The 27340-nt window shown below is 35.5% G+C and overlaps 1 protein-coding gene across 5 annotated transcripts in view; it reads right to left on the reverse strand.

Moving 5' to 3' along the window:
* Positions 1-1783: 1783 nt before the first annotated feature.
* The window catches only part of RHOT1 (ras homolog family member T1), a 56521-nt gene continuing 30964 nt past the window's right edge, over positions 1784-27340 (reverse strand). Inside the window, exons 11-22 of one of the 5 annotated variants that reach the window (XM_054573147.1) lie at positions 26730-26850; positions 24516-24600; positions 24002-24147; positions 22163-22263; positions 21337-21467; positions 20428-20511; positions 18773-18892; positions 17167-17369; positions 16016-16111; positions 14271-14393; positions 4442-4585; positions 1784-3019 (exon numbers count right to left, since the gene is read on the reverse strand). In XM_054573147.1, coding sequence (XP_054429122.1) covers positions 2902-3019; positions 4442-4585; positions 14271-14393; positions 16016-16111; positions 17167-17369; positions 18773-18892; positions 20428-20511; positions 21337-21467; positions 22163-22263; positions 24002-24147; positions 24516-24600; positions 26730-26850 — 1472 coding nt within the window. In that variant the 3' untranslated portion in view covers positions 1784-2901. The remainder of the gene's footprint in view (positions 3020-4441; positions 4586-14270; positions 14394-16015; positions 16112-17166; positions 17370-18772; positions 18893-20427; positions 20512-21336; positions 21468-22162; positions 22264-24001; positions 24148-24515; positions 24601-26729; positions 26851-27340) is intronic. The other 4 variants (XM_054573148.1, XM_054573150.1, XM_054573151.1 and 1 more) reach the window with 4 other exon arrangements.

Consider the following 27340-nt stretch of genomic DNA (forward strand, 5'->3'; position numbering starts at 1 on the left):
TTTGCTCTCATTGATGGAGACTTCTGATAAGCAGAGTTACAAGAAGACAAGAATTACTTGCAAACTTAGAGGTTTGAATAAGTGGGCTACTGGGGCTGTGAATCCGCGGCTCCCCGTTTTTGGAGTACTCACGCTACCTGTGTGGGACATTCTTATACTGTAAACATAAATAAATTTAGCACCTTGACATGTGGTATTTCTCAGAAAGTAGCCCTCAATCAGCTTCCTAGAAAGACATGGACATTAAAAATGAAATGATGATGCCAAATAAATCTTTAATGAAAACTAGGTCACATATACTTATTTTTATGATTTGCATGTATATTTAAAAGACTCCTTTATATTGACTATTACTAGTACAATTCAAACGAAAGGGGCACCAAAGCTAACACCAGTTCCATTCTGACGGCCTGTTTAGCAAAGATTTATGCTCCACCTAGCACTTGAGCGCTTACCTCTGTTTCCCCTGCTGCTCATTATTCAGTTGCCTTCCCTGAGGACAGAAAAGTTCTCATTCCGTTCAGGACTAGCTCATCAGTATCCTTCCTTTTTTGGTACCTTCCCCTGACAGGTGATGGACACAGGTACCCAGAGAAACCCAGACCCACCCCCCCACATCTTGCTTCACAGGCCATTTCAGAATGGTTGTGTGCTCCCCAAACTCCTAACATCGGAGCCTGCTCCTACTGTAGCATTTATAAGCTCTGACAACGTGGGCTACTGCTCATTTTGTTTTGTCAAACGTAAAGAGAAAGATATCTAAATGGCAAGAAGCAACAGAACTTTGATGTGCTAAGTAAGGCTAAGTTATAACATTATGCTATAGGACTACAAACCTTCAAAGCAATGTTTCTTCACTTGACTGTCTCACTATTCATTAAAACATTAGAGCAAACAGCCTCAGAATTGTCCATTTCAAAGATAATGCAGTTGGTGCAAAGTGAAAGATCTTTCAGTCTTCAGGCTTCCATTTTCCTCATTTTTCTTTACTACTCTTACAGCTTGCGTACTATGAGAAAATGTCACAGCCAGAAGTGTATTCCTGTATTTATTCACCTATCTCCCCACATTACCTAGTCTGTAAAGTGGACATGCAATGAAAAATGTCCTCAGGAGCCTGTAGGTCAGAGAGGGGACGCCAGTGAGCATTCCCTCTGCAAACCCGCCCCGCCTGGGCTGACAGTAGAGGGGGCTGCTTGCCAGGGAGACACATCAAGAGCAGGCGAGAGCTAGGCCATGCCGGCCTGCCTTCTGTGAATCGGATACTAAACTTTAAATAAAAAGATTGGAGAGAAAAATCTAAACATATAAACACTCCACTTTTCAGGTCTTGACAGATTACCCTCGTGCCTCTGTTTCTCACAAATGCAACAAAAATGAATAGAGAACATTCGTTTAAAAAGAGTATTTTAGTTTGAACAGGAAAGAACTCGGAAGGGAAGAATTAACTGTCATTGGAAGCTGTGTAACTGACAAACTTATTTGGTAAATGGAAAATAAGGAAAATGAGGAATCCTCAAATTCAGCGTAAACATGGGGGAGGGGAGACAGGGAAGTATGCAAGTAAACATGGCTCATGTTACTTAAAAGCCTGGAGCTATTAAGTTATGCTGTTAGTAGCTGTTCAAGATGTGGGACCTTATGCAAAAACATTCCTTGGAATAGCAAAGGGGGAAAAGTCTATGCTTGAGGAGAAAATAAACATGTAAATCGTAGCAGAAATCACATTAGTTAGGTATGTGCAGAGGAAAACAACTGGCCTTTTTTAAGAATAGATGTCCCCACAACTTTAAAATAGATTTCCTCTTATATACAGAGATCATGCTCATCTTCCTTCCTAACGAGTATTATCTTTTTGTGTAAAAAACACTTTTCAAGGTAAGAAAGATAGAAAGCACAGGATTTCACTCACATATGTACAGAAATATTTATGTTGTAAGACAAAAAACTCAAGATCACAGTACACAGTGATTATTTATTTAAATACTTGAAAAGGTCCATGATGGAAAAAATAGGTTTATCATGAGAGTTTATATTCATTAGATTAATTTTACCATTTAAAAAAGTGCTGCTTCTAGGTTATCCTAGCCAGATATAGAACACTTCGTGACGCATGCAGCTACTGTGAGGTACTATAACAGACGCAGCCATTCTAGAATGATTTATACTTTGGGAAGAAATTCAATAGTAGTAATGGTGACTGTTTATTTAAACTAAAAATATTGATAATATACAAATTGTTTTCTCATTTGATTGAAAGGGCTATAAAATTCAACATATCAACAAAGGAAACAACATAATCACGTAGCATCACCTCTGCTAACTGCCTTTGGCTTACCCCGTCCTAAAGGAGAGCCTTGCGCTCAGCTACACAATCGTCCAGATTGCAGGGTGGCTTCAGGGCTGGCCTACCATCAGCGACTGAGAGTTGTGCTGGTATGCTGACACTGACTTGTTTGTTTTTAAAAATGGACAGAAAATGGCAAAGATCGTTCTGAGTGAATGTGAAATAAATAAGTGATCCATGAGTAAACACAATCTCTGAGCTAACTTAAACCTAGGAGAGTGAGGCAACTGAGCACTAACAATACCATGTAGAAATGTCTAGAAATATCATTTCTAGAACTCAGTTTGGGAGACCATATCTTGCCTGAATATGTACATTATTTACAATATATTCCCTTTTGGCCTCTGGAAGTTAGCCATTTTAGTTTGGCTGTTAAGCTGTTTCTTTCCATATGCTAGCCAATACTGCAGTTATAACTATCATGAATTACAAATAATTAATAAAGTAACTCTGCATGTATAAATATGTCAATATTTCTAGCAGAATTTAAAGCATTCAGAATGTACATAAAAGTATTTGTTTTTGGTAGGGGCCGGTATTTTTTTTTTTTTTAATCACCGCTGTTTCAATAATGCTTTGTACATAGCAAAGCCCAAAACGGCAAAAACAGTAGCACCAAAACTTGCTCGAAGCCAAAACGTGGAGCTCTTGAGGTCAGCTTGTGTCACGTGCCTGTAGTCAGAAAATATAATTAATGTTTAAAACATGGTTAGTAAGAAAATACCAGTATTAACAGTCTACTTTTAGGAAGTATTAGCACACTTGTCAGGCTAATTGCATACAGTAATGCTTACCAAAAATATTGATCAATATAGCCACATGTACACTGCTTAATCAATCATTATCTTATAATGTAGCCATTAATAAAAATAAATGTCTTTATAATTAGCTACTATTTGGGAGTAAATATCTAAATTTTTATACATTTTCTTTACATGGGAAATGGAGAACTTAGACAAATCAATGTACCACTTTTTAATATCACCATGATTGTTCAAAATGAAAGGTAAGACAGGGATCTCACAATTTTGAGTCAATTTCATGGAACATAATGTGCATTCTCGACTACCTAGGAACTGAAAGCTATCTTGTAAGCAGTTAAGTGACAAGTGACAATACTTTTCTAAGAGCAATGCTTAAAGTCAACTTTGGAAATACTGAGCCCCATAAAAATTTACCAAAATAATACCAAAGGGGTTGGGGAGGATTTACCAGTTTGCATTAATGTGGTTAATGCTGATTAAAGAAAGGAAAACAAACAAACCCTGGTATTAGACAGGCAGTGACAATGGTAGCAACTAAAGAACATAATGTAACATGATGGACTGAAAAGTAAGTGACGTAAAAAAAAAAAAAAAGCCATATTATGCATGACAAGAACAGGGACAGCCTGTACCACAAACCGAGTTTGTGAGCATGCTCAGTTAATAACACTGCTAAGCACCCTCAAGAGTCTCAAGTATGACAGCTTACCATGAAGAGGATAAAGCTTTAAAGCAAAGGTTGGAACACTTCATTCAAGTATCACTGAAGTTTTAGTTAAGTGAACACAACTGAGGTGATGTAGGAAACTTACAAAATTAAGAGCTTAGAGAGACTATCTAGTTTAGGTTATTTGACAACTGAGTTAAACAGATTTGAAGAAAAAGTCAGACATCATTAAAAGAACAAGACACTGACATATGCAAAAGAGTTAAGAGCCAAGAATATAGATTGTACAAAACTACTTTGCCTCAGTAACAGTCAAAGAGTGATCAGATTAGTTATCACAAAATGCAATCTGTGCATCTCCTAGAAAAGACTCTACAACAATCCAGAGCGCCCCATGCTTATCACCCTGGCAAAACAACACACAGCACTCCAATTTCTTACCCTCCCCAGTTTCTATTAAAAAGAAATCACTCCTTACTTATTATTTTACAAAGCAAATTGGTAACACAAATTCATTCCATATTGAGAATTAGTTCTTTCAACAGGCAAAGCTTGCTTTATTTATTTATTTATTTATTTATTTATTTATTTATTCTGAGATTTTCGTTTTTCCAATTGGAAAAACTGCAACAAGGGCAACCCACTGCTTGTGGGAATTGTTACCTGGCTTCAAGAAAAAGTGGACCATGAGATGACTCCATGAAGATGGAATCTTCAACAGAGCTGACGGCGTGCACCTGGTGAGTAATACTGCCTTCGTCGTCGGCTAACAGCACGGCACCCCACTCAGCTACCCGGGCTCTTAACCTTTTATACACATGCACACAGTTTGCGGTTCACAGCAGAGCTCACACGAGAAGGGGACTGAAAATAACGTCTCTCAATTAAACAGCCCACACAGAAACTGAGTTGCCACCCTAAATGATGCATCTCACGCTTTCTATATTTAAAATAAATGTATTCTATTGCAAACCGCAGAACTTAAAAATCTATCTATACATACTCTTTAAAACACTTGAATACTAGGCAAGGCAACCTAAGGCTGTAACACGTTCTCTATATATCCCTCAAAGCTGTCTTAGTATATCTAAAACACTAAGTAAGAGAAGCTGTTGAAACAAAAAAAAAAAAAAAAAAAAAAAGAAAAAAAGAAACCAATATCCTAAGTTGTACCTGCCAATATGCGGTGACTGTAAGTATTTGCTCAAAATGAGGCTGACAATTATTGGTCATGAAGTTTATAGATGCTTCTAATTTCAGACTACCAAAAACTACAAAATACATCTATGAAAAATTTAGTCCAACATCCCGAACTCATAGACTGTTATGAACCTAGAATAAGAGTTTCAAAGTTTACAACTCCAAGTCAATACAGATGTATAGAATTTACAGTGAGAATGCAGGTTAAAAGGCATTAGAGCTCTTCCTTTCAAGTTTTGGTTTCTATGTGATTTTCGTGCATTTTCAATGATGGCGGATTTTTCTAAAACTTTTTTACATTTATTTTTTAATTTAGGGCAAGAAAGGGATTAGGATTAAAGCTAGCTGTAGTCACATTAAAATCAGTCAAAATAATTTCTCATAAATACTCAAGTATGAAATCTGTTGCACACAGCTCTCTTTGTTGTATTTTAAGAAAGTATTACCATTCAAAAAAAAATAATAATGTATTCTGACTGACTTTATTGCTTAGCTTTCTTTTGTGTTTCAAGGTAGTAATTATCTTCCCCAAGCTGTAGTATAGCCTTCAATAGGTAAAACAGCAGTTTATATTTATATATGACAAACAATATAGATACATGCTCAAGATATAGCTGGTTAAACACTTAAGGCAACTACTAACTCGTAACATATATTGTAATGATCCCATCAATGTTAGAGTAGTTGCTTCAGGCACATTTAGACATGGAAAACCACACTTTTAGACATGGAAAGCTACTTAGAGAATTACTTTATGCCTTTACCACATGCATTTAAAAGCAGCATTAACTAGGTCCTATTTATAGAAGAGAGAGCATTTACAAGGGACGGCACAGTTGTCATCACTTAGTAACTGACAACACCTTAAGAGAAATAGTGCCACCTGAGCTGTATTCCATACCTGTTAAGAACTGAGTCATTTTTGTTATTTTGGGTCTCAAGTAGAAGCAGAGTAACAGTTTCATAAATATGCTTCCCAATTTATTTCTAAATTCAAGCAAAAATAATTCTTCCATAATCCAAAAGTATAATCCTTTCAAAATGACACATAAAATATCATCTTAGAAAAAATTGTATCTTACTGCATAGTTTTTATTTCTTAAAGTTTTTTTTTTTTTTTTAGTATTAAAGGAAATACTCATATATGCTCATTGTCAGATATGTGCGAAATAAAAGTAGGAAGAAAAAAACTCACCCACAGTCCTAACCTAAAGCAACCAATTAAAATTTGGGGTATTTCTTTTTAGATGTTTTCTACATACTTCTTATACAGCTGCAAAATAATTTACGTAATTTTATATTCTTTTAAAAACTATTATATAGCCCTGACTGGTGCAGCTCAGTGCGTTGGGCACTGTCCCGCGGACGGAGAGGCGCCAGTTGGATTCCCAGTCAGGGCACACGCCTGGGTTGCAGGCCGGTTCCTGGTTGGGGGTGTGCAGGGGGGCAGCCAATCGATATTTATCTCACACATTGGTGTTTCCCTCCCCTTCTTTCTCCTTCCCTTCCCCTCTGTCTAAAAATAAATAAAAATCTTAAAAAAAAAACAAACAAAACTATTATGTAATGACTTTTCCATACACAGGTGTGGGAGCAGATCAACATACCCCTTAATAAAACCCAAGTCCAAACCTGGAAATATTTCAAAATTCAGGCAATAAAGAGTTAAAGTAAGAACTGTGTTTGTGCCCTGGCCAGACGGCTCAGTTGGCTGGAGTGTCATCCATCCTGTGCACCAAAAGGTTGCGGGATCAATCCCCAGCCAGAGTGCATACAGTAGGCAACGGATGCTTCTGTCTCTCTTTCTCTCTCAAATCAATGAACATATCCGTGGGTGAGGATTAAGAAAAGAAGAGCTGCGCCTGTGAAGTCACATCAGACATATTCCAGAGTGACGAGAATTGGCACGCACTGTTGCACAGGATGTCTTAAAGAAGGCACACGAGATGCTTTTGATTAACTCTGCAATTTATGGTGAATATAAGAACATGACCCAAAATCTTTATTGGTTCAATGTATTTAACCAATAATAAGCGAAGGGAATGTTATCAATTGCAGTATGTAGAAACACAAAATAATTAAACCCCAAAGCGTTCAACAGCCTTAAACCCATTCTAGCTATTCCCAAATAGAGTATTTTAAATGGTTTTTTAAAAATTTTGCATCCCAGAACATTATATATCTGGGATATGGAAACTGTATTAAAGAGATCTAAAAGTCTGCAAAAATTAGAATGTGAGGAAGGGGGAGAATTCAGTGAGATCCAGATGCCATTAACCTTGTCTTAGGCTGTAGGCTATTATGCAGGCGAAAAGTATAGTAGGACATACTCAAAAGCAACAGAGCCAAGACCGTAGAAACAGTACTTCTACCCATTTTTATCAGTCCTCCCATACAGCTTGTCAGAAATAAATTTGAATTTCCTATTTTTCATTTTTCTCACTCATTTTATCCTTTCCAAACAGACCTAAGAGGTGTACAAATGCACTAATATGAATAATCTTCTAATTTTACAATTCTACTCATATATGTATCTCAGTAATGGAGTTTTAAGTTAATACTCTGAAAGAGCTTATATAAAGGTAATATATGTGCCCTAAAGTTGCTAGGGCTCATAAATATCTTATATAGCTTTTTGCTATTTCAGTTACGTATCTCAAGTTGATAACTGTACTGAGGTCACCAAAACTATAGTTTTCTATTTTTAATAACTCACTTTAAAAAAAAGAAATCCTTACCCAAGGATATGTTTTTATTGATTTTAGAGAGGGGAATGGGGAGAGGGAGCGTGTAAGGGCAATGGAGAGGGACAGAGTTGGGGGCAGAGAGAAAGAGAGAGAGAGACATCGTTATGAGAGAGAAACATTGACTGGTTGCATCCTGTACAAGCCCTGACAAGGGATGGAACCTACAAACTAGGTATGTTCCTTGACTGGGCATTGAGCCCACAGCCTTGGGATGTATGGGACCATGCTCCAACCAACCGGGCCATCTCAGGGCAATATCTCACTTTTTTAAAAAAGAACTTTAAACCTCCTTTATTTTATTCCTTTCAATGCTTCTGTCTGGTGAAGTAATTTTTAAAAATTTTTAATAAAAATGTCTTTACTGCAAATAATTTTAATAATGATAATTTTCCTAACTAAACTAGTACGCATGAATATTCTATTAAGATATTTCTCAAAATAGGTTAAGAAATCAAAATATAATATCCAAGAAAGATGAATCACAACACAAAAATCATTAGAAAGCTGTTAACTGAGCATGCCTAAATAGTTACATACTTTGGAAAAGGACATAGGTATGCATCAATGTCAAAAAATGCTTTATCAAGCATTAGAAGAATCAAAATTTAGATGATTATAGATACATGGGAAATATGCCATGGGAAACACAATATCTATATGATAACTACTGATACTTAAAGATCAGAGTAGGCAAGGTCCACCTTGTGTGTCCTTTAATATACTAACCAAATGGCAAAAAATATTTTAAATTATAAGCAGCCAGAAGCTTACTTAATGAGAATCTATAATACAATCTTATATAATTTTAAACTTATGACTATGTATCCAAATTCAAAGAAGGAATACAGAAGTTCCACATGAAAGGAAAGAGAAGACAGACTTCATTACATACAGTATTTTACTAAAATATAATATCCTAAGAATTCTTACTTTCCAACAGAATTTCTGTAACATTAAGATCTATAGGAACCTATTCTCTTCATAAAGCAATCCTATGAAAAGGTAGTTCATTTTAGTATGACATCAGTAAAATCCTTTCTCAAAAAAAAAAAAAAAGGAAAAAAAAAGGTGAGGGCTCTTAGGTAACATGATTTTAAATTGTGCAAAAGAATTTAGGTGACTATTAAAGCAATATGGTCAAATTGATTAAGTTATTAACAAATGGTTTAAATGTCACACACATCCAACTTCAAAAATACATTAAAAAAATAGGGTGAAAAATGCAATGGGTACGATGACTGCCCATCACACCTTTGGGTTTCTCTAAATAGTCAGTGTGAACTATGCTGTCATTGCTAAAGTAAAATGCAGCTACCAAACGTAAGAAGTAACACGAACAAATAATTTATCTGGCTAATGCAAATAATAAAATGGGATAAAAGAAATCCTAAAACCAAAATAAACATAAAAGAAAATCATACCAAAATAACAAACTCTAAAATAAACAATTTTGATTGATTTATAAGTTAGGAGGAGTGGATTATACACAGAAAACTAGCTGATAAAGGGCTTGAGAGGAGCTTAAAAAAATGACTTAAGTGGTAGAGACAAACAAATGAAAACGAACACCTAAAGGAAGGGACAAAATGTTCACGGCACACTACATCATAGGAACATCTTCATGCAGAGTAGGAGTGTTTTCTAAAGTCAGAATAACAAATACTTAATAAACTGAAATCCTGTGTAGTTCAAACCAACAATCAAGCTCACTCCTAATCATTTTAACACTTTCACATCAAAAAGATATCTAAGAATATATTAAGGATAAAAATATAACCAAAAGGTATCTCCCCAGTACCATGATTTACCCTATTTGAAATGAAAGCACTGCCAAATATTAAAATCATCTGACGATGTTAATCATCCTCCAAATGTATTTAAATTCAAATAATTCCAGTTATTCATAAATTATTCTAAAGAAATATATAAACCTATCCAGATCTGAAGGGGGAGGCGATAATTACCAAAGTTACATGTCAGATACATAGTTTAATACTTCTTTCATATTTTGAATATATATTCAATTAAATTAGAAAAAGATTATTACTACTTTCTACTTAAAATCTGCATTGCCAGTAAGTAAACTAACAAAAAAACAAAAAACCAACCACCCCAAAACCACATAATCTTTTCTGGTAAAAGACATATAAGTTAGGGAAAAATGGACAATTTCAGAAATGAATCTATTAAAACTGCCTAAGTATAAATTAATAAGCTTAAATCTTCTCGTGGTCAGGTTATAGCACCTTTTTTAGCATGGGACCAAGATCATGGAAAATATAACCAAAGTGTAAAGAAAAATATTTTTTAACAAAATAATATCTAGAAAGTTACTTAAAGTCCATTATCTTCTTCATCCTCATATTTTTCCCAGCTCAGAGCAGACCATATCCAAAGCAGGTACTTAAGTATTTACATAAATAAATCAAGGGGTGGTGCAATAAAGGGAAAATGTGGCCTCAAATATGTATTACTTCTGGAAGTAATTTCTAGTTCAGCTATCAAAAATTTCACATGTGCACTAAAACAATGTGCTAATTTGAGACCAATATGTATGTATCAATATTTGTCTATCGATCTCTTTGCAGACATTTGATGAAACTTTCAGCTTAAATAAAAATTTTAAATCTGCTCTTTTACAGTTCTAAATCAAATACTAAGCATGGTATATTTCTAAAAACCAAAGACTTAAGGCATAGTATTGAGTGAGAATCCTCCTTACTGAATTACAGTGAAACACTCTTAAAAGAGCCCTGGCTGGTCAGGCTCTGTGGATTAAGAAGTGACCTGTGAAACAACAGGTCTCTGGTTCAATTCCCAGTCAGGACACATGCCTGGCTTTCAGGCCAAGACCTGAGTTAGGGGCGTGCAAGAGGCAACCAATCGCTGTAACTCGAGGACATCAGTGTTCCTCTCCCTCTCTTTCTCTCTCCTTTCCCCTCTCTCTAAAAATAAATAAAATCTTTTAAAACATTCTTAAATGACTTGTACTCAATCCTTTCTGCTTATGTAACATTAAGATACATTTAGCACGGTAAACCAATGGTGACCAACCACCAAAGGTTGCCAAAACCTGAGAAATACTAGGATAATATAATTGCACTCTCACCTTGTCACCCTGTAACTTTTTAAAATTTTTCACGAGAAAGGAGTAAAATGGAGAAGAGGGAGGGAGGCTAAGAGATATTTTAATTCCTTAGGTGTACTTTTGTGTGTGTGAATGCATTTTTACAACTCTAAGCTATATCTTAGGACTGAGGTTGCAAATTGGTGGCCTGTAAATACGTTTTGTTTGTTCTTATTAGTACTTTTAAAATTTAACTGCTATTATTTAAATACCAGGAAATTTCACATAAGAATCCTGATTTCTGTCTCACAGAATCAGAAGGCCTGACGACCCCAGGCCTGTCCAACAGATGGTCAGAGCTGAGTTGTGGGGCCCCTCTTGGGCAGGGCCGTCACAGTCCCCACCCTTCTTATTTTGTATACTTGGCCACCATCATTTATTTACATTATCCATCCGGATCCTATAGGTGCTTAATCTGGGCCTCTACCCTCCTCAACCCTATCTACATCCTTTGGTATACTAGAAGAAACTTCAGCATACAACTTTAAATTTCTACTGTGCTTTTATATAAATTACTGCAATGCTCCAGGGATCAGGAAGGAGTTCTTTGAAACAGGTACACTGGTTTCCTTCCTCGTCCTTATCATTCCTTCCATGCCTGATTACCGGATGCCAGGGATGTATTTTGACATGACCATTAAATTACTTCTAGTTTATAAATAGATATGACAAAATGTACTGACTTCTCTTCAAGGACCACTGTATAGAGTAACGTACTATGAGCAAGCTCATCCAATAATACACATCCAAGCAATTTCATTTGGAGGCTGGTTGAACCAATCTAAGAATAAAATTGTCATTAAGATGCAGACAACGAATCAACCTACAATTGTGGACAATCGAGAATTCTAGAAAAAAAAAAAATAGATCGTTTGTGATCAGCAATTATTAGGTGCCAAAGTGAGTTCATTAAGACTAAGACTCCAAATAGTCACTTCCTATTTACATAAAATTTCTTTGCTGGTAGATAGAAGGAATGTGGTGAAAATTATACAATTATTTAAAAAAAAAAAAAAAAGCCCTCCAAGAAGTCTCTCAGAAGATATGGACTGGATAATAAAATATTTTTAAGTTATACAGAATAATCTTTCCCCAAGAACTGTGAACCTGTATCACTGGGGAGAGTTCTCTAGTGGAGTGCAATAGGGCTTGCTTGCTTCAGCTTTCTCTCTTTCTCTCTCTCCAATCTCTGGGAATTCAACAATATTTTTTAATCAACACTGGAAACATAAAGAAGACATTCTACCAAATTTGCAGTAACACAATGCTGAGAGAGATATATAATGGGACAAATGACAAAAATAATGTTTGAAATGACTGAGCTAGAACAAATGGATCAAAAAGAATGTGACATTTAATAGAGATACATTTGTATCTGCAATTAGATTCAAAGAGTCAACTAAAAATGGCAAATATACACTTAGAGAGGAGGGGGCACTGCCTTATTAGCACTTCAACTGAAAAAAATCTGATTTCAGTTAACCCCAAAATTAATGTGCATCAACAGTGGGCTGGGGCTGCTAGAAAGTTAAGTCATGCAGTAGACAGGCGCTGCCCTAACTGTGGAACATGAGTCAGATCACACCTGGAGCACTGATCTCCATTCACAGCGGCACCTTTTAAGAGGTACTCTAAAAACCTAAGGGGCTTCTCCCTGGCTGGTATGGCTCTGTGGATTGAGCACCGGCCTGCAAACTGAAAGGCCACTGGTTTGATTCCCAGTCAGGGCACATGCCTGGGTTGCGGGCCAGGTCCCTGGCTTGGGGGGACTGCAAAAGGCAGCGGATCAGTTTTTCTCTCACACACCAATGTTTCTTTCCTTCTCTTTCTCCCTCCCTGCCCCTCTCTCTAAAAATAAATAAATAAAAATCTTAAAAAAAAAAATAAACCCTAAGGGGCTTTGAGATGAGGACAACCAGGAATGATGAAGTCACTAAACCATCTTATTTAAGAAAAGGCTGAAAGAAATGGGGATGTTCTACCTGGAGAAGAGAAAATTAGGGGAGACATGATGGCCGTCTTCAAATGTCTGAAGGATTGCTATGTTGAAGAGGGAGTAGAATAGTCGTATGTTGTTCTAAAGGGCAGAACTAAAACTAAAGGAAAGAAAGTTATAGGGAAATCATTTTAGTTTAAAAAAAAAAAAAAAGAGCAAAAACCCTCTCTAATGAGGAAAGCCATCAGCAGGTAAACAGCACTCTCTCAGGGAGGCATTCTAACAGGAAGTTAGACCAGAAGAATTCTAGAATCTCTTCCCACTCTACCATTTCCCAATCGGAGCTCCTGAATGTTGTTTGGTTTGAACTAGCATGCAGTTTTTCACAGTCATTGTGGGAGAATCTGTATTACTACTTTATGCGATGCCATTCAAAGGACAGAGGCAGAATTTTACCACCAAGTGTGGTAATGCCTTCAAAGCAGTCACTTGAGATGGCTGCATTTTTAATCCAGAGCTGCTAGTGCTCCAAACCTCACCAAAACTCTTCTAGAAAGCTTTCAAAGTCAGCTTCTGGCTCAAATGAGATACAGCCTCACTGTTTCATAGCCACACCTACTATATTAATCAAGCCCAGATGCCAATGACACTTGAATGATTTAAAAATCCTAATTCATCCTAGACACATAAAAAATTTGACGTTAGATAAAAATTACTATTACACAGGCTCTTAAATGTTCACAAAATGTAAAATCAATTTGAACAAAGGTAACATTACCAAAATTAGAATATAACCTCCCAAGTTCATTGCTTTGAGGGAATGTATATATCCTATTTTTTTCTTTCTTTTATCAAAGCATATTACTTTCTCAGCATATGTCATATTTTTTGGACTCAATTATAAGGACCTCAAAAACTAGTACTACAGATCTTTTTTTCTTTTCCACGTCTCTTTGAATTCTTAAAGTTCATTATTATCCTCATTTCCAGAAACCATGCTCTTTCAAGTAAATATTCCAGGTCCTTATAATAGATAACTTTTTCAAACCCAAGATACTGTTCACATTAGTATCATTTTAATAAACTGTATCGAGTGTAAGCTAAATAGAGTATAACATTTGGGATTAATGTGTCTTTTCCTTACTACAAATGTCCTAATCTATTTCTATAACTCTCAGCCAAAAGATTTTAATCTTCTTACACATATTATCCTCTAATATGAAAGATACTTTAACTCCCTTAATGAAAAAAAGAAAATCTAAAATCTTATAGTTCCCTAAATATATCTATTAATTCAAAAACATTATTAAGAATGATTCCAATTCTAAACATTGCCACCACAGTGAGAATTCTAATGGAAGTTAGCTGGGCATCAGTCAGCTTGTTGTCTTTGTAGTGAGTATCTATATAATAAATAGTTATCCACTGTTTTCTTTTGTATTTTAACAGAATGCCTGGTACCCAGTAAATAAAGTTAAGAACCTGTTAAGAACTGCAGTGAAGATTTTGTTCTTTATAGATTGCAGCAAGTCTGAGTTGAGGAAGTTCTGACAGATGCAAAATGTACACCTGTTGCAGGTGCACATACAGCGTAACCGGGCATGGCTGCGAAAACACACAGAAGGACAGGAGTTGAGTTCTTACTTACAAATATGGCACAAATCAGGGTGTGCCAACTTAAAAAAAAAAGATTTAGGCATAAGCAACACTAAGGAAAAGGATAGTGTGGGGCATGCTAAAGTTGTGCAGAATTCCACATATACCAAAAACATAGTCAACAGCCATAGCTCTCTCCTCCCTCCCTATAGAAAATCTAAGGACAAGGGGGGATGGAATTATTATTCCAAGAGTTATAGTGGAATAAATATGCACAGCAATAGATGGCACCCTCATCTAAAGTAATTAAAAAAAAAACAACAACAAACAACTGAGTAAGCCATACCACCCACCAAATGGGCAAAGTTTGCTAACATGTAAATAACCATCCCCTCCTCCTCCTCCTCCTCCCTCAGCATACACACATGCCTGAAAACCAGGAAGGAGAAGAGTGACAAATACACAAAAAAATCCAAAGATGGGTATATTCAACCTTGATGAGATAGGAACAACAGTGTCTTTAAATTATCAAGCACCCTGGTTTCCCAAAGGAAATCAAAGGTCTTCATCTTGAACAAAGTATAGGGTTAATTTACCTGCTACTAAAACACAGTAGCTGAGTATGATAGTATGAAACTCCGGGTAAGAATGTAAAAATCATCAATGGATCCAATTGGCGTTAGATAGGAAATTTAGGGAAGCTTTCTGACTCCTTTCTGGTTGCGTGGAGTTGCACTAGTTGGTACAGGCACATGGGCAACCCATTTCACCTCTGCCCTAACAATCAAAGTAGGGGGTCTCCAATGACTGCTCGGTGGTCAGAGCCACTCAGACGTACAAAGCCATCACACCACCCCTGAAGAGGTACTGGCACAGAACCCCCTCAGAAGAGTGCCACTTGATGTATCAATGCCATCACTTCCTGTAACACCTGAATATTTTTTAGAGGCTTCTCAGTCAAAGGACTGGCCCATTCTGACTGGCTTAGCTTGTAAGGTCTGATGAGACCACAGCGCATGGTGGCATGGTTGTGGAGATTAGCAGCATCCCAATAATGCCTAACTCCCAACATAAAAAGAAAACAAGAATTAATTTATTTAAAAAACTCATAGGCTCAAGAAATTCCTTTTTAAAACTTGACTTGTGAGGATGAACATATCACTGCTACTAAGTCACTGCCAGCTGTCATACTGGAATCCATCTGTTATTTTATAAATTGAATCTGACTCTTCAACATACACAGGCTCCACCCACCAAAAGGAGGGATGCAAAGTATGCTTAGCAACAGGGAGATGCTTCATGAGAAGGAGTTTGGGATTAACCATATAGACAAGTATCCAAGTATGTACATTTATCATATACACACACACATACATACACACACACAAATTGCAGTAAAATGTTTTAAAGATGCAGGTCTAAAAACACAGTTGCAGTTATTTACAAGATTTTGATAGTGCATTTACACAGTAAAAAAAGACACCATAATATGCAGTTAGGCAGTAAGCCTGACCAAGCAGTGCGTTTCTGGCTAATTACTAAATATTAATTATGGCAAGAAAGTAGATTTGCTCATCTATAAGAAATTGTCAACAAAATCCCACCGAAGCCATAAGGAAAAAGTAACTTACAAAGCAGTTTTTAGAAAGACCCAGATTTTTCTCAAATTCTCTATTCTATCAGTGTTGCCCATGTCTCGGGAGAGTCTGTCTCTGTAATGATCCTCTCTGTAGATAACATACATGAGAGTTTTAAAGCAAAGGTAAAACACATAATAAATAAGGCTGTTCTTATCTTATAGTAATAGAAATGACTTGTCTTCCAACATAAATAGAATTTCAAGGGATTACTGCATTTTAAAAGAAGTACTAATTAGTTAATGAAATAGCAGTAAGGTTAACTTTGACTTGAAAAATCTGTAACAAATTAACATCTTTCTGGAAAAAAACTCAGTTTATAGCAATGTATGATTACTCTATTTCATACTGCAGTTTTCATAAGAAAAATAATTTAGAGAATAACATAATCATAAATAGAATAAACTATAAAATCCTGAGAAACGCACTGCCTGAAAAACTATCTTGTAACAAAACAGAATTTATACATAGTACTTGAGGAGAATGCTATTAACAACCATGCAATTTTAAGGCAGTTAGTTAACTATGAAGATGACCACAGTTACGTGCTTGTGCATATGCATGTATAGATATACAATAAATGTACATAAAACTTGTGGCACAACACAATGTAACATTTATATAGAGGAATTCCAATTCCAACTACCTTTTATAGCACTTACAAAAGACATTATATCCTGAACTCAAACATACCCATAATTTAAATTCATAAAAGATTTTAGAATCTTTCACACACTTAAGGTCAATTAATCAACATAAAAACATAAAAATGAACTTTTAGTTCACACAAAAATGCCTTAAGAACTTAAAGCAGAATGTGCCAACCCCATTTTATTGCAGTAAGACTACTGTATTTTTTAATGCTGGGTAGGGGGGCTGAATTTTCCTGTACTATCCTATTAAAATAGTTACAGCCTGCTCAAAAATATACAAATGCTGTTGGAAGTACTGTTTGTTTAATTTTATTACAGCATCCAAACCAAACTTGCATTTACTCAAATTTGCACCTTCTCATTACAAAGTCTCTTTCTGTTGCTGAACAACTTCTATGTGACAAAGAAAGATCCCACCCTCATGGCAAATAACGGCATGCAATGTTGTTATGGACCATGCAGTGTGAGCACGATGACAGAGCGAGTACTTACGGGTACATGGCCATTGTTGTCAACTTAACGAAGATATCTTTACTGGGTGCGTCAGCAGTATTGCAGGTGAAGGCTTGAGGTGGAGGCATTTTGTGTTTCCTGCAGAAATCAGCAGGTGAAATACTGTATTCTTGTTTAACTTCATGCAGGTCTGATTTTGCAGCTATGATTAAGCAAGGTATTCTGCTGTCCATAAAGTGTTGCTAAGGAATAAAAAAGGAAATCAAAACCTGACAGTAAGTTCAAAAACTACTGAGTTTAATTAAATGTGTACTAAAAATTTTCTCTGGATAGGCAGTAAAGCATCAATAATTTCAAAGAGTAAGTGAGCTAAGAGGCAAAGGCAGGCAGTAGTTCAGGTCCGTCTCATAAATAAGACCAGGGCCACTTTTCTAATGCTGCTAACAATATAAAACTATAATGCTCTTCAGATTCAATGAAATTTGAAAAAAAAATCTTTATTAAAAAGACACAATATCTTGAAATAAAAAGAAATCCACCTAAATTTCTCTATCCTAAAGCACACTATTTTCTTTCTTTTTTTAAAAAAAAATATTTACTTATATCTAGAGAGAGGAGAAAGGAGGGAGAAAGAGAGGGAAAGAAATATCAACGTGTGGTTGCCTCTCGTGTGCCCCCAACTGGGGACCTGGCCTGCAACCCAGGCATGTGCTCTGACTGGGAATTGAACCTACAATCCTTTGGTTCACAGGCCAGCACTCAATCCACTGAGCCACACCAGCTACTATGTTCACGTTACCTTTAGCCGTTAAGTACACACATTTATATATTACATGTTTATATAGTTTCAGTCATGCTGGATATAAATATCTAAAAATATATAATACTGAATCTATCATGTTTTCAGAATTCAATACCATTATTTTTAATGGCTGCTTAATAGTTCATTGGATTATTTTTTTAAATTTATTTTTGATCTTAGAAAGAGGGAGCAAGAAAGAGAAGGAGACAGAAAAACAATGATCTGTTCACTTAGTTATGCATTCATTGGTTGCTTCTTATATGTGCCCTGACTGGAGACGGAGCCCACAACCTTGGTGTATCAGGACGATGCTATAACCAACTGAGCTACCTAGCCAGGGTGGATTATTTTATCGTAATTTGGTAAAGCATCCTTCTATTCTTAGACATTTGAATTAGTTCCCATTTTCTGCTATTAAAGACAATGCTACAATAAATTCCTTTGAACATATAGTTTTTTACTCTGATTCTTATTGATAATCTCAAAATGACTAATACTTTTTCAAGCCTCTGGTTCTTCCCCATGATCTATAATTATTCTTGATGTAAATGGCAATATATAATCCACATGCATTCCTAATAGCCAAGAAGACCTTGCTTTAGTATAGAGCTTCTTAACCAGGAATACATATTGGAGTCACATGTGGAGAAAATGTTTTTAAAAACACAAATGTCTAGGACCTTACTGCCTCAGGATAAAACTAGAACTTTTAGAAACAGGACACAGATGTATGTCTTTTTTTAAAAGCTCCATAAGTGATTTTCTTGGTTAGAAAACACCACATTACAATTCCATTAAACTCCATATAAAGTTAAACTCAGTTATAAACCAAGAGAAACAAACCTTAAAAATCCTGGCACAGTATTCAAAAGATCTGGGGTTACTGACATCATATACCAAGCATACAACATCACAGATGATCTCAGCCTCAGTTAAAAATTCTGATTCTGAAATATCGTGCATCTTATAAAAAGAAAAAGATAATGAGAAACAAGTATCATAATATCAATGTATAATTGAAGTCATGATGTTTAATTACTTGTTTAACTTGTTCCTAATTTAAAAAATACTAGTTAAGCATAAATTTTCAGACCATTTTTAGAAGTGGGAAGTGCAGATAAACATGGAGCCTCTGATCTGTGAATTAAAAAGGTGATTAAGGTCTACAAAACTTGACTAGTGAGTGACTGGAGTGTGCTAGGCAGGCCCTTTACCTGCATTCTCTACATTCTATAGATAGGAAGACAGGATAAACCAGACTAAGTCAACCGCCTAAGATAACATATCTAACAAATCACTAGACCAAAATCTGAACACACATATGATTCCAAACCCATTTTCTTTCCACATTACCTTTTCTCCCCACCTATAAAAAACAGAAAGCTAAGACCTCTTTACACTATGGTCTTCTTGTTCTACTTTACTACCTACACTTTTTCAATGTTAACTATAAAACTTCTAAAGAAGTAACTCATCTTTGATATGATAATGATCCAACAAGATGAAATTCAGCACTGAGTTATGTAAGGTAGTATATCTTTGTAGAGGAGAAGAAAGGGGAAGTGGAGCATCAGAAGTGACTCAATATATTTCAAATAAAATACAGCGTGCATATTCAGACATTAAAGATACTAGTTTACAAAGAGTAATATAAGAATAAAAAAAGGAAAGCTAACAGTCAGCAATATTTACTGAATACACACTAGTTAGAACTAGTAGGAAAAGAATAGGGAAAACTAGGTTTAATAAGAAACTGACAAAACTTTTATCATAAAGAGTAAAATATGTATAAAATTCAATCAATCATTTGTCTGGCAGAATAAATTATTTCCAAAAAAGAAAAAGAGAGGGAATGAACTTTTTCTAGTACCTGTCACTTGTTAGGAGCTTCTCTTGTTTGTTAACTCAACAAGAAACTCAGGCTCGGAGAAAGCAAGCCCCTTGCTTGAGGTAACAGAGCTAATCCACTGTGGACTAGGGCTCAAAATGAAATCTGACTGGTTAATATATGCTCTCTTCCTACTGCATTTCATAGTATCTTTTCAGTTTTATCATTCTTTCATTTTTTTTTAGGCTCACACATTTGCTACCTATATTCCTTTCCCGCTAAATAGATAAAACTCAATTCAGATCACAGATATATTATCAAGCACCTGCACTAAGGTTTTCATACTAATTTCTAATTAAGAGTAGAGGATAATTTTTTTTAAAAAGTACAAAAAAAGTAGAAAGTTGGTTTTTTTTTTTTACTTTCTTATTGTAGTATAACATACAATTAAGTACACAAATAGATACATTTTTTTACTTACAGCTATACCCATGTAATCACCAAATATATTAAGGAATTAAAATTAATTTCAATGAATAAACCAGGTGAAAAAAAAAATCACACAAAAGTTCCATGAACAGCCATTAAATTAAACCTAATTAGTTTTCAAAGAGTCTTTTAAAAATATACCAAATAATTAATAGTCTTTATATTCCAGAGAATTTCTTACCAACAAGTATTTCTCTTGCCCATATACATAGACAGTGTTAATCGCATAGTAGGATTTATGATCATCACGAATTTTCTTCTGCCTCTGAAAACAACCAAAAATTTCAGTATTTACGGTAAGATATTACAGCAACTAATTGTCATCAATACATAGACATGTGGGTCTGTCATAAACAAAAGAACATTCTTCCATATACTATTATTTATGAGTACAAAGGGGATATTGACTTTATGTTTCTTAGTTCTTAAGGTCTAAGACAAAAGATGCATTTGTTCAGCAGAGTGAAAGCAGTAGCTGAAAAGGAAGTAAACTCTATTAATGAAATTATATTCCAGAGCCACCTGCTGGCAATTCTCATTATGCTGTGATTTCATCTGATATGAGACTCATCTGGAAATACGTCAGTCTCCTTACTCAAAGCAGTAGTTAGAATAAGATTTCAGTATTCAGTCTGAAGTATTTACTGTACATTTACTTCATGCCAAGCACTGTTAGGGCTTTCACATGTGTATTCATTTAATCCTCATCTAAACACTGGCTTTAAAAAAAGGCAAATGATAGCTAACATCATCAAAAAAACAAAGATAGGATAGTGAACACATAATATATAGATGACGTGTTATAGAATTGTGCACCTGAAACCTATACAATTTTATTAACCAATGTCACCCCAATAAATTGAATTAAAAAGTATATTGAAAATAAATAAAAATAGTTAAAAAAAACAACCACCCCAAAACAAAGATAAAGCCAGTTCAATAGGATTATTGTTACACTTTAGATTTTACTAATATACACAGGTCACTGAAATCCAGTAATCATCTAAAAAGCTTAATGGCTATAAAAAATATGTAAACTTGCAAGTATAAGAATCTGTTGGATAAAACTGTATTTTCTGAGAATCCTCACCATTAAGTTTCTTCCAAGAAGAGCCTGAAGAACTCCACTTTTCCCACAGTTTTTCATCCCAATTACATTACATCTGAACACATTTCTTTGAGTCTGTTTTTTCTGAAGGTCTATCTTTTTATCTCTTGTTACTAAAAAGAAAAAAAAACAAACAAACTAATTAGGTACCACTCAAGCTCACTGAGCCTCCATTTTACCGAATTAAATACTGTCTCATTGTTTAAGTGTTAAAGGGTACTTGCTCTGTAAATTTAAAATTGGGTGTCTTCCTGTACTGAAGCTTCCTGTAAGATACAGCATTTCCCTCCCCACCCCCCACCAATTAGGATGTAAGAAACTCTGGAAATATCAGTCCCCCTAGTGTGTTATTTCCATACCCATGGATTTTCTTTAAGTGGAGGACAATGCTTCGCAAGAATTATAAGATTTGTGAAAAACTGATTCATGTGGAAAATGGTTACAAAGCTGAGATATGTACAATTAGTTCAATATGAGGATCATGTGTTACTGTCATTGTTTTTAATGTTCAAAGAAAATTAAAACACAGGACAAACCATACTTTTAATGCCCGTGCCCTCCTTGATTGTCATCAGTGGAGTAACCTCAGAGGTGAACCCAAAGTAAAACCTCTATTCTTTCTTTTTTGATAAACAATAAAACCAAGCATCTCAACTCAAAAGAAATGACCAAATCACAAGGAAAACAAGTAAAAGTGTAGATATGGATGACTAGCAAATATATGTTTATTTTCACTCTTTTTACATATAGAAGTAAAATCTTAAATTTTTTTTCTAATTTTTTTACTACTTAGTATTTGGATACTCACTTGTAATGGCTGAAGCTTGAGACTCTTGCTCAGTCAATATTGAATAGCCTAAGTAGCCCAAATACTCCAGGCACCGCTGTACATCTAAATAGGTTGTGAGCCTAGGAAACAGAAGAGTTTAAAATGTGAAAAGTTCCTCAAGGAACATTTATAGAAAAAAAATTCCAATATCTTAAATAATTTTACCACCAGACCCAGATACGTTTTGTCAGACTGCTTTAATTTCCCATTCACCCAACATGCTTTTTCCTACAATGCCATTCTTAGGACAGGGAAGGGAGCAGAATCCAGGATGCGGCGGGATTCCTGTACCTACTTCACCTGCCTAGAGAGAGCAAGGCCACATACACAAGCAGTGAGTTGCTGATGCAATCTAGAGCTGGACATTTTTTTAAAAAAGATTTTATTTATTTACTTTTAGAGAGGGGAAGGGAGGGAGAAAAAGAGGGAGAGAAACGTCAATGGGTGGTTGCCTCTTGCATGCCCCCCAACAGGGATCTGGCCGGCAGCCCAGGCATGTGCCTCGGCTGGGAATCAAATCAGCAACCCCTTGGTTAACAGGCCAGCACTCAATCCAGACCGGGCTAGAGGTGGAATTTTTTTATATAATCTGTTCCCCAAGTTAGGGCTAGCCAAAAAGTTCTTTTGGTTTTTTTCTGTAAGATGGCCCTAGTAGCACTTAGTTGTCTTTAACTCCATTCAAAACAATTTTGTTAGACTGTATTTTAACAGCTGTCATATCAGTGTCTGTTTAAAAAAAACTTATCAAATTGGTGACTTTCTGTGTAGCCATTTTAATATTAAAGATAAAGGCAATTTTCAGTATATTATGCTTTATTATTTCAAAAAGCATAAAAATGCAAACAAAAAGATTTATGCAGTATATGGAGAAAGTGCTGTAACTGATCTAAAATGTCAAAAGTGGTTTGCAAAGTTTCATGTTGGAGATTTCTCACTGGATGATGCTCCACAGTCATGTAGACCAGTTGAAATTGATAGTGATCAAATCAAAACACTAACTGAGAACAATCAACGTTATACCACACGGAAGACAGGTTGGTATGTTCAGTATACCAACATACTCAAAATATCCAAATCAATAAAGTTATTGGTGAAAAGGAAAAATGTATCTTTTATTTTACAGAAAAAGCCATACAGCCTTTCTGGCCCAACCCAATACACAGTATACTGCAACTAATGGCTAGCTGAGAACTTAATGATAGTTAAATCTAAAAAGGTTTGTGAAAGAAGCAAAAATAACTGAAAGGTACTTGAAATCAGTTAGCCTTTCTTATGATTTGAAAAAAGAATAGGTTCTGGTGTTAAAAAGTTAGTCTTACCAAGACTCACGTAATTATGTCATCATATATGACCAGAGGATTTTCTTAGTATCCTACATACAATGGCAGCTACGCTGTACCCAGGCTGTAGACAAACCCTCACTAAGAATACATTAAAAAAAACAACAACAAAAAGCTCTTAAATTAAATCTTCAGTGTCAAGTAAAATATGCTCTTCCCATATTCTGAAGATACAAGAATTGTGCAGTAGCAATGGTGTTTCCGGTTCCCTTAATCAAGAAAGTATTAAAATTTAGCTCATTTTTGATGTAAGACTTATTAGTGTTTCCCTATACATCATCCAAAAGCAAACAGATCCCTTCCTGATAAATTTCTAGAACATCTAAAGTTCATCTTAGAGATAGCAGCACTATAAATCCTGCTTATTATGATTGAAGCACATTGTAAGATCTGAGAAACTGGCAAAATGATTAATGTAATGCACCTTAATTTTAAACTGGTGGTAACGTTAAAGGAAACAGATGAGCTCTATACTCACGTCCACTGGGACAGGAATCCCTGGTAGGTTATCCAGCCTTTTTCATTGGTACAAACTGTGTTATTCACATCTGGCCCCCAAGGTATGTAAGGGAAAACTTTGAACAAATCCTTAAGCTCATCAGGTGACAAAGCACAGTCTCTATCCTGAAGAAACCCAAGGAGGAATACATAATGTTTAGACATCTAAGAAAATAATCCCCAAACTCAAGAGCCCCCTAGTCTAGTAAAGCTGTGCTTTTAAAAACTAACACACGAAAAGAAATTTTACATTTTATCAAGAAAATTTCTCACATATATATAAGAAAACTTATGCAAGAGTCTATAGAAACCAGACTTTTTCATCTTGAGAAAATAAAAGTAAATAAATAAAAGAAAGTATTTCTGCTAGTTTAACTTGAGAGTATAAGCAATTTTTGGCTCTGTGACACGAGTACCCCATGGCTAAGGGAACAGAGTTATCAAATACTTGGTGAAAAATATTTTATCATGGAAAACTGCAGCTAAAAGCTTACCAAATCATGCTTGTCAAAGGTACTTTGGAGAAACAAATATGCATGATGATTTAATTCAGTTGTGCAATCAGGGGGTATTTTTAGCCTGTTGATGAAAAAATTTAAAACAAATCATTAATCAAATATTGAAATTTAATTTAAGAAATGAATATAAAACTGCAACAAGTTTTTTGTGGGGTAACACCATTTACAAAGTATGTTTGCTGAGCCATTTAGGTTTTCCCAGGAAAAGTCACGGGAGAGGCATGGCAGCCCTCAGGGGTCGTCATGACGCTCATCCCAAGCTGACATGTAAAGTTTTCTTAAATATATGAAGGGCAGGTTGAAATAAAAATTTTACAAATAATTCTGTTTAAACCGTAATGGGTTTCTTCCTTCTATACAAATTATTAAGTCATAATAATTATGTCAACACTGTAATGAATTGAAAATGATGTAAAAAGATGTTATTTCTGCCTGATTTGACCTTTTTGACCCACCCTAATTTTAGTTCAATAAACATTTATCAAAATGCACTCAGCTAAGTACTAGGGACATAAAAACAAGACAGGCTTCCTACCTCTAAGAAACCACACTCAAGTAGGAGATGAACCACAAACAAATAACCTCACTACCTCAGCAGAATTAGAGCAGAGCGTTGAGTATGGGTCAGCTAAGATGCTTGGGGAGCCCACAGGACACGAACAGCCTGGGGGTGGAAAGGTGTCAGCACTGCTGAGAGACACTGTCACCTGAATTGAGACTTGAAAGATAAGAGGCATTAAATTGAGGGGCGGGAGGGAGAGTGAAAATACCTTGGGCAAAAGACTTGAGTGGAAAACATGATTGGTGGACTATAAATAGTTTAGTATTTACTTCTAAAATGAAGGCAGGGAGTGAGCATGAGCAGATCAGGAATGACCTTGTAGACCTTATTAAGAAGCTTGGGCTTTATACTGTCTTGAGGGGAAGTGCCACGGCCAAATCTGTATTTACGTATCCTTTAATCTAGCAACACTGAAGGACAGAAGTAGAGAGTGTAACAAGAAAGCTAGAAAGCTTCAAGTGGTGGTTCTAAGAGGCTATTCTGAAGAAAACTCAAGGCAGAGAACAGAAAGAAACTGAAAGAGATAAGAGCGTAAACCACAAAACCGTAAGAGATGGCGTTTCCTCACTGCCATACTTAACAAAGCAATAAGCAACCCCTTATAGAATTTATCTATCCATGTAAATGGCACAGAAAAGAAAACTTGACAAAAAGGTCCTGGAACACATTCATTCTTTCAATATAGATTTACTGAAAAGTCTGGAAAATTATTTAAGCCAAGATTTAATAACTTTCACAAGAGAGGTTTCAACTTAGAACTGATTAATAGACCAGATATCCAACCAGGAAGAAGAACTCTTCTTCCTCAATAATAGGGAAAGAGAAAAACAACAAAGCCTTTCTGAGGGTTTACATAGGTAGCTAGAGGTGCTATGCTAACATTAAAAAAGGACATCATGAAGATTACATGCTGCTGAAAAAGTGAAGAAGAAAGGCTGACGCCTCAAAGGCCAGATCTTGGGCAGTCACTTCCCTGTTACAGGAGTGCCATCGCCATCCCACAGCAAGGTCGTCTCCTGTTTCAGGGTGACTCTGGGTCTACTTTTAAACAAACATAACTTAAAAGTAGCATTATCTAAAGGAAAATAACCACAGACTGGTTATTTAGGAAAAATAGTTATATTATCCTGAGCTAAGAACAGGTTATAAACCTTAGGGAGGAGAAGGACTAATGAAAAAGAAAAAGAAAAGCTAATCAATATATCAATATTTCTCCTCTCGATTTCAAAAACAGTTTATAAGATGAATTTCCAAAAATACTTTTACTTTCCATAAGAAAAAGAAAAGGTTGAGCCATGCTATAAATCAGTGGTTCTCCACTGGGCACAGTTTCACTCCTGAGGGAACATTTGGCAATTTCTAGAGATGCTAGACATTTTTGGTTGTCACAACTGGGGGAGGAGGTATTACTGGCATCTAAGAATGTGCTAAACATCCTATAATGCATGGAACCAACTCTACAGGAAAGAATTACCCAGACCAAAATGTCAATAAAGCAGAGGTTGAGAAACTCTGTTATAAACCCCTCTATAAATCTAAATTATTCCTGAGTACCCTAAAGCCTTCCTATGTGCTAAATAAAACTTTGAAATATGTGGCAAGTGAAAATGCAAGCCAAAGGTACATACAAGGGGAATAAATACTCAGGTGTCAAATCCAGATCATCATCATAACCAAATCGTCGAAGCACAGTCCAAGTAGTTTCATGTCGCCCTCTCTGGATAAAAAGTGTGTGTAAAAAAAGAAAACCTGAAATAAAATGAGTTAGTAAATACAGCTGATGTGAGAAAAGCATATAACACATAATGGCAAGAGCTACATTCATAAACATATGCATATAAGTTTTGCATATTGAAGGTCACGTCAAAACAAAATCGTAAGTATCTCAATAAAAACAGAGCTGATTTCAAAATCATTTCATGTTTACACCCAGGTGAGCAAGAGATGACATCAGAAGAAAGGGCCAAAAATATATCCCAAGGAATATACTGACACTTACAAAGTTATATGATAAAAGCAAAGGAAATTGTTTTATAGATCTCTGTGTTTTATAGTAAAAAATTCTGGTTTTCATTGATTATGATTCTATCTTTTGTACTTGGCAAATATGACTAATAGACAAAATGTCTTCCCTAAAAATAATTTCTGCTTAAAGGATGCTTATGAGTTGAAAAAACTTTCAGATAAATTTGTTCCAGAAATCTCTTTTCCTCTGATGAACCTCTGCATTCCTGAGATC

Source organism: Pteronotus mesoamericanus, unplaced genomic scaffold (assembly GCF_021234165.1).
Source record: "Pteronotus mesoamericanus isolate MK-2021 breed Mesoamerican mustached bat unplaced genomic scaffold, CSHL_Meso_final contig_246, whole genome shotgun sequence".
NCBI classification, from domain to species: domain Eukaryota; kingdom Metazoa; phylum Chordata; class Mammalia; order Chiroptera; family Mormoopidae; genus Pteronotus; species Pteronotus mesoamericanus.